At 61.5% G+C, this 7,494-nt stretch overlaps 1 protein-coding gene across 5 annotated transcripts; it reads right to left on the bottom strand.

The window, feature by feature from the left end:
- Positions 1-57: 57 nt before the first annotated feature.
- On the bottom strand, positions 58-6,845 carry BTBD17 (BTB domain containing 17). 5 transcript variants are annotated; one of them, XM_073798427.1, is made up of 5 exons: positions 6,122-6,845; positions 5,830-5,970; positions 5,208-5,413; positions 2,918-3,289; positions 58-1,644 (listed from the first exon to the last, which is right to left on the bottom strand). In XM_073798427.1, the coding sequence occupies exons 1-5, from the start codon at positions 6,158-6,160 to the stop codon at positions 570-572; spliced, it is 1,833 nt and encodes a 610-aa protein (XP_073654528.1). In that variant the 5' UTR covers positions 6,161-6,845; the 3' UTR covers positions 58-569. The 5 variants fall into 5 exon arrangements, with proteins under 5 accessions (XP_073654528.1, XP_073654529.1, XP_073654530.1 ...); XM_073798428.1 differs by having other exon boundaries at positions 5,884-5,970; positions 6,122-6,842; XM_073798429.1 differs by lacking the exon at positions 5,830-5,970 and having other exon boundaries at positions 6,122-6,807.
- Between the last annotated feature and the right edge of the window lie 649 nt (positions 6,846-7,494).

The following is a 7,494-nucleotide window of genomic DNA, read 5'->3' as shown; positions in this document are numbered from 1 at the left end:
AGGCCCATTCACATCCCCTCCGCCCAGCCTTCCCCCCTCCCCAGACCCCCTCCCAGGAGAGGCCAGAGACTTGGGGTGGTCCACAAGCCAAATGAAGTGGTTACCCCCTGCAAGTCGGGACTCAGAAGTTGCTCAGCTAAGCCCCCCAGCTTCAGGGTGAGGAGCTCCCACAGTGGTACCCAGTGCCGTGACCAGTTGGATGCTTTTAGCTGCCCTGTTCCCTGTGGAGGTGGGGCCCTCAGGGAAAAGCTAAAGAAAGATGGGGAGCCCCTGACCTGTGCAGCCCTCCTTGGACGGCTTTTACCCATGAACTGGGTGGTTTAATCATCCCCTCGCCTCTCTGAGCATTGGTTTATTCTACCGTGTTACCTTCAAGTCAGCATGAAATCAGCTCCTGAAACCAGGCATCTGGTCTACCACCCCTCAGCTGGATTCCACCCAAGGGGCCAGGGTGGGCACCTCCACTGGCCATGCCACTCCTGGTCCCTCTGGCCCATCTCTGCCGGGCCTGTATTTCCCGATCCAGAGGCCTCAGGGACGCCGAGCTTCCCGCCCCGGGCCCCGCTTGGCTACTTGGGGGTCCGGATGAGGGGGTGGTAGACGGGCTTCACGATGAGGTGCAGGTGCAGGGCGTTCTCCACCAGGTACTCGGAGTTGCGCCGCTGCAGGTCGGCGTGCGCCAGGAAGTCGCCGGCCTCCTCGCTGCTCTGGTGAAAGCTGTAGGCGTGGCGGACCAGCAGGCGGCCGTGCTGGCGCGTCCCCACCAGCACGGTCTTCTGGAAGCTCACGCCCGCCGCGTCGCCGCCGCTGCTGGCCGGCGTGACCACGAGCCGCGGCCGGCCGTCCTCGGGGCGCGCGAGGGGCAGCGCGGTGCCCGCGGCATCCGCGTAGACGGGCCGCAGGCTGACGGGCAGCCAGCGCGGCGAGAAGAGCACGTTCCACGTGACCCGGCGGCCCGAGTCGTGGCCGCTGGGGCCCAGCTGCGTCTGGAAGCTGGTGCTGCGATCGTCGCGGGCCGGGTTGTTGATGACCCACGGGGCGCCCCACGCGGGCGCGAGGTAGTTGCGGGGCAGGAAGGAGCTGCCGTTGACGTCGAAGAACTTGGCATAGTGCAGCGGCGAGGCGGCGTGGAACTGGTAGGCCTGCAGCAGGAGGTCGGCCACCGCCGGGCCGTGGCGCGCCAGGGCTGCCGAGCGCGCCTGCAGCTGGAACAGCTGCGCCGGCGGGATCATGGGGTAGCGGATGGAGCGCAGCGCCCGCTCGGCCACGGCGGGGGGCGGCCGCGCGCGGCCCAGCCACGCCTCCAGCGCGTGGAACAGCTCCAGCTCGTCCTGCAGCACCAGGTCCGAGCGCGGCAGCAGCTGCGCCAGCAGCTCGGGGCTCACGGCTCCCCACTCGGCGCTCCCCGCCACGGCCGACAGGTTCCAGGCCAGGAACTGCAGGCAGCTCTGGCGCAGGGCCTCGTCCCCGGTGCTCACCGCGTAGTGGTACCAGCCCACCGCCGGGCCCGCGCCGCCCGCCAGGTGCGCGCGCATGTAGTCGGCCACGCCCCGCTGCAGGGAGGACACGCCGTACTTGGTGGCCAGCCTGTGCAGGGGGATGGCCTGCGCCAGCAGCACGATCAGTTCGCCGCAGTAGAGGTACCTGCCGGAGAGGCGCAGAGATGGGGCGCGGTCAGGGCGGGCGGGCCCACCCCGACCCCACCCAGAGCCGCTTTCTGGGTCCAGAGGGCCCCGGCCTTGGTCAGAGACCATCATGGTCAAGGGCGCCAACAGAAGGGCCCTCCCAGGCCCATCCGACCTCACGGCCTCTTCTTTCCGTTTCTCGTGGGGACATGGAAATAGCATGCATGTATCGAGCACCTACTAGGTGGCGAGCTCTGTGCTAGAAGAAGACAGATGTAGCGCCTGCCATTGCGAGGTTTACTATCTGGACTCCCATGCCGCCAGCTGCTCGCTATGAGGGTGGGCACCATTTCACTGCGCTGTTTGCCTCTGGGACTAAAAGATGTTTCCCAGGCTCCCTTAGAGCGAGTGCGGGCACGTGACTGAATTCTAGCCAATGAGATGTCCGCAGAGGCACAGAGTGGGATTGGGGGAAGGCTGGTTAAATAGAACTGACTGGGGTGGCGGGGAGACCCTTTGGCCCTTCTGTGTTATCCCTGTTCCCGTTGCCCGGAAGTTGGAAGCAATGACCCGAATTCTGCAGCCATCTTATCTAAGCCGTCAAATCAGGGTCACTTTCTCAGGCTAGAGTGTGAATGGTGCCCCACTAGCAGGAGGCAGGAGATGGGGCAGAGAGATGGCTAACGTTTTTAGCTCCCTAGCCCTCTGGTTCAAGACGGGGCCAGACACCAAAGCCACCCGGAGACATTAAAATAAGAAACGACTGCTTGGGGGACTTCTCTGGTGGTCCAGTGGCTAAGACTCTTTGCTCCCAACGCGGGGGGTGGGTTCGATCCCTGGTCAGGGAGCTGGATCCCACATGCCGCAGCTAAAGATCCCACGTGCCACAACTAAGACCCGGCGCAGCCAAATAAATAAATAAATATTTTTTTTTAAGAAAGGAAAGAAACGACTGCTTGGCCCAACCCTAGACGGGAAGCCCAGGATCCAGGGTGGGGCCCGGGAATCTACAGTTTTTAAAAGCTCTCAGGGCCAGATTTGGAAACAGCTCTGAGGGTGACTGGTAAGTGACATCAAAGCACACAGAGCCTCCAGGCAAGGGCAGGGGAGTCACGCTGCATTTTGCAGGAGTGCAGTGGAAGGAGGGAAGAAGGAGTCGGTTGCACGGTCATCCTAATGACATCCAGGGAATGGGCATGATGTCTGCGAGGATCCAGGGCTTCCATCACCCTGTGAGTGGAGAAGCCAGGGGCTTGGAAAGTCCTGGAGTCTTCCCCCTGATCCTTCCCCACCTGATGAACTTGTCAAAGACAGCAGCACCGTCCCGGGGCTCCTGCAGCACCACCTCGCTCTGGTTACTCAACAGCTCCCGGAACAGCTCACTGTGCAGTCCCAGCAGCAGGCGGTGGGCGTGGAAGACTCGGACCTCGTCGGTGCCCGCAGCCTGGACCCGCAGCACCACGTCGCTGGCATTGCCCTGCCGCAGCAGCTCCTGCAGGCGTTGGAGCAGCGTCTGGGAGTGGTTGATGGAGGTGCCCGTTGACTCCCCGCCGACATCGGTTTTCTGGGCTGCAGCAGGAAGGAACACGGCACAGCCTGAGAAGGCACCCGGGCCCCGGGCAGCATGCTGGGGTTGCAGAGGGACCAGCTGAAGATGCATGTGGCTGGATGTGGGCAGAGAGTGGATGAGCCTGGGGAGGCTGTGTGCTCACCTGTTTGTGCCCATGAAGTGCGTGGATGCACGTGTGTGCACCCAGGCACATCCTGGCTGGGGAAGCTTGTAAACCTGACCCTGAGCAGACCCTGAGAGGATGCTCTTGGAAGGTGGGCAGATTCCTGGCGGAGAGAGCTCGTGACCCAGCGTGGGACAAAGTGTCCAGAGCTGGTCTCCATGATGCCAGACCCCTAGGCGGGAGTCGAGAAACCTCTTGGTTCCCCCCCGTCTCACCTCCTGAAGAACTGTGCACCCCACCCCTCGGAAGAGTTGTCCAAAAGAGTGCAGTCACTAACAAACGGAGCACTTACTACGAGCCAGGCACGCTCCTGGGAGCTCAGAATAGCACAGTGAACAAAACAAGCCAGCTTCTTACACTCATCAAAGCACAAGCCCCTTAGACAGGCAATAAATACACAAGTAAGCACTCTAGCTTTCGATTGTGGTAAATAAGGGAGGTGATAGCAGTGGGGTGGCAGCTCCTTTAGGTGCAGGAATCAGAGACAGGCTCCCTGAGGAAGCGCTGAGAAGGAGCCTGCCAGAGGCCCTGGAGGAGGATGGGCTTGGCAAGCTGGGGGGTGGGGGGGGCCGAGGATCCGCCCCAGCGCTGAGTGGGAGGGGAGGGCCTGGCTGTGAGAGGAGGCTGCAGCCTGGAGGGGAAGCTGCTTCCAGGCCCAGCAGCCCTCCTGGGTCCCGTCTCCACTGGCCTGCGGGAGACCAGAGAAAGCACAGAGGGCCAGCTTGTCCTGGACAGGACTCTCGGGGTACCTGTGCCTTGAGGCTGGTGTTCCCGCCTTGCAGGCTGGGCGCGCTGGGCCCTTCTCGCATGTTTCCAGGGATACCGTGAGGGTCAGCTGGGGACATGCCCTCGGTGACAGAAAACTCAATGACAGAAAACACTGCCAGCAGCTTCTCCAAGCGGAGCACAGTGTGAGGAGCTGACAGCAGCAGATGGGCACACCTACCCCCCAGCGCGCGCGCGCACACACACACACACATGCACTCACACACATGCACACACACGCACTCACACTCACACACACACACGAGTCCCGAGGCCCATGTGCGCTCTTGGAGAGGACACTCACAGGAGAGCAGAGCATCTTTGTGTAAAGCAAGAGGGAGACAGAGGGAGGAAGAAAGGGTGAGAGGAGCCCGAGGTTATCGCCCAGCCCCGCCTCTCCAAGCTGTCACACTGAAGGCCCCGAATGCGGATGGCATCCCCACTCGCCTCTAGCTGCGCCCAGCTGCCTGGGACAATGGACAGTGGAAGGGTCTTCTTGTCGTTGAGACTCCTGCCTGCCTGCCCGCCCAGCCCTCGTCCCCTCGGAGGCAGGCTGCCCTCCTCCACGGAGCTGTGTGATCAAATCCACTCTGCGCCCGTCCTGGCTGGCTGGACACCGCGCCCGTCCTGGCTGGCTGGACACCGCCCCCTCCTGGCCGTGTGTGGCTAAAGCCGGAAGGTCCTGCCCCTTCTCCCTGCCCCCTGCCCACTCACCTGCACGAGTGACCAGGCCCACTAGGGTCAGGATGGCCCAGAAGCTGGCCCAGGACCCAGGTTTGGTGTAGCCCAGCCTAAGCATCTTTGTGCCCTGCCCCCAAGCCCACTGGAGGGAGAGCGAAGCCCAGACCTCTCCACTCACATTCCTCCTCCTTATATAGGGTCCCGCCCAAGGGGCTGGTGCCCTCCCTTCCCCGGCTGGCTTCCCGCCCACCACCCAGCCTCTGCCGTGGATTGGTGGAAACGGGCCCCAGCTGTTGCCCAGGCAACGAGTTAAGCCAGAGAGCAGCAGCCCCAGGGGCTATTGTGCTGCCGGTGGGCCCCTGAGGGGGACGGATCCGGCACCCTCCCCCATAGCTCCTACCACCTGGCACAGCGAGTCGTTCCTCTTCTGGGAAGTTTAAGGCTCTCCAAAGGGCAGGCAGAGGGCTCCAGAACCAGTGGCCGCCACCAGCGCAGAGGGTCGCCGGCCCCCTCCCCGGATCCCAGGCTCAGCCTCCACCCTGGCACAGAGCACGAGCTTGCCAGCGTCACGGCTGGGGAGCCGTGGGGAGCCGGCTGCAAAGGAAGGGCCTGGAAGAGAAACACGGCGGCAGCTCAGGCTCCCACCCCTCCCCCTCTCCCATTTTGGGGTGGGCTGGCTCTCCAGAAAGGAGGGCAAGGGTCTCAAATAGGGGCCCACGGGGTAACTGATAGCATTTTCGTGTTCTTTGAAGAATGTTCCTGGGAGGGTGATGAGCCTTTAGGGAGGTGGGGGCTGTGACCAGCACACCCCTCACCCCGGGTCAAGGTGAGCTAAGATGGCAGGGCTGGGCATAGAGGAGCTGCACCCGAGCCTGTGCACCCCTGCACGGAGCACCCCTGCCCAGAGCAGAGCTGGCCGCCTCGCTGGAGGCTGGTCCTCGGCAGGCATCCCACCCCCCGCCCAAGCAGCCCAGATGCAGGCATGGGGACTGGAGGTGCCTGGTCACTTCCTTCCTGTAATTCACCTTCCCAAGAGGTCTCCGGTCTCTTGGTTCACCTTGTTGGAAGGCTTCTTTTACCAGCTTCTGTCCAACCTCCTGGTGTAATTTTTCCCATCTCAGAGTTCCAAGGAGACACACAGCAGACCCAGTACCCCACCCTGACAGCTGGAGAAACAGGCAGAGAGCTAGGTGGCCGTTTCAGCTGGGTTAGTACAGAGGAGAGCTCTTCTGAGGACAAAGGAACAGAGAGAGGAGGGTGGCGTCTAGAGCCCAAGGGGTGTGTGTTATGGGTCGGCAGGTGCTGGGGAGGCCTCACCTTTTCCAGAAGCAAGTAGGGCCTGGCCCCGATCTCCATGGGAGGGAGTCCTTCCAAGTTGATGAATTGAAATGGTGGAGGTGGGGTGCGCTCCTGAGAGATCCAGCTCCGAGTTTCTCCTGAGGCTGGGTCTTTAACTGGGGATGGGTGGGAGCCCACCCTCCTTTGCTCTCTGGATGCCAGGGACCAGCTCCACGTATTGATTTCTGCCCCGGGCTGGCACAGAGAGACCCAACAGCTCCACCCCCCTCTCTGGAGCCACAGAGAGAGCGGGAAGTGGGTCTGGCACCTGCCTCGTCCGGGTTGGCAAACATGTAGCTGTCCAGCCCAGCGGAAACCCCTCCCGGCTGTCCTGACCTTCACGCCTGGTTCCCTTCGTCCAGATCCACCATCCCTTGCCCACTGGCTGCCTGCCTGCCCTTCCCGTGGGCTGCACCGCCTCCCTGGCCCAGCTCAGAAAAACAGAGCCTCAGTGTGACGGGGGTCGTGGCCTCTGAGGGCATCCCGGCTTCCATGTGCAATGCTTTCCGACAGGAATGTTGATGATAAAAAGATGACGCTAAGAGAACCAGCTACTCAGAAAATGGTCTTAACTTCTTAACTCCAGCCTCCTTGCGGCGCTGCATCAGCCCCTAGAGGTGCGGCTGCCTGCGCTGGAATCTCCCACACTCCACCTAGGAGCCAGGGCACCTGTGTCTTCTCAGCATCTCGGCGATTGTCCTGTACACCCCCAAGCTAAGGTCTACCTGCTAGAATTACATGGATGGCATTTCAAGTGTGCAGGGATCGGGGAGGTCCCAGGTTACCAAGAAGACTCAGGAGGGTCACCTCTGACTCCCCATCTCTGAGACGCTCCACCTCTTACTAGCTCTAACTTCTGTTATCCCTGAAACCCCTCTTCTGATTTAGAAACTGGCTTTCCAGGAATACGCCTCCTCCGTTCTCATTTTCTGAGAACGGAGGAGGTTTCTCAGAAAATCTGAGAAAATCTGAGAAAGTCTGAGGTTTTCTGGAGTGTGTGTGTGTGTGTGTGTGTGTGTGTGCGCGCGCTATGTATGTGTGCACACGTGTATGTGTGTGTGGTGTGTAGGTGTGCATGCGTGTGTTTTGTTTTGGCCACACCGCACAGCATGCATGATCTTATTTCCCTGACCAGGGATCGAACCCGTGCCCCCTACAGTGGAAGCGCGGCATCCTAACCACTGAACTGCCAGGGAATTCCCTGCGTGCGTGTGTTTGTGTGTGTGGTGTGCGTGAGAGTCTTGGAGCTGGAGAGAAGAAGGAGGGCGTTCGCCCTGCCCAATCTTGGAGATGGAAGATCTGAGACAATCTGTTTCATTTTGCCCTGTCGATCTGGAAGCTCCATAATTCCT

The sequence above is a fragment of the Tursiops truncatus genome, chromosome 20 (genome assembly GCF_011762595.2).
Source record: "Tursiops truncatus isolate mTurTru1 chromosome 20, mTurTru1.mat.Y, whole genome shotgun sequence".
NCBI classification, from domain to species: domain Eukaryota; kingdom Metazoa; phylum Chordata; class Mammalia; order Artiodactyla; family Delphinidae; genus Tursiops; species Tursiops truncatus.
Note: the sequence above shows the minus strand (reverse complement) of the source record. Positions and strands in the feature narration are given on the sequence as shown.

Bases quoted from the DNA above. Each gene is read 5' to 3' on its own strand.
- BTBD17 (XM_073798427.1), bottom strand. From the start codon at position 6,160: ATGGAGATCGGGGCCAGGCCCTACTTGCTTCTGGAAAAG. The intron at 5,971-6,121 runs GTGAGGCCTCCC...CTGTTTCTCCAG, and splicing joins CCTACTTGCTTCTGGAAAAG to CTGTCAGGGTGGGGTACTGG. The intron at 1,645-2,917 runs GTGGGGAAGGAT...CCTCTCCGGCAG, and splicing joins GTCTTTGACAAGTTCATCAG to GTACCTCTACTGCGGCGAAC.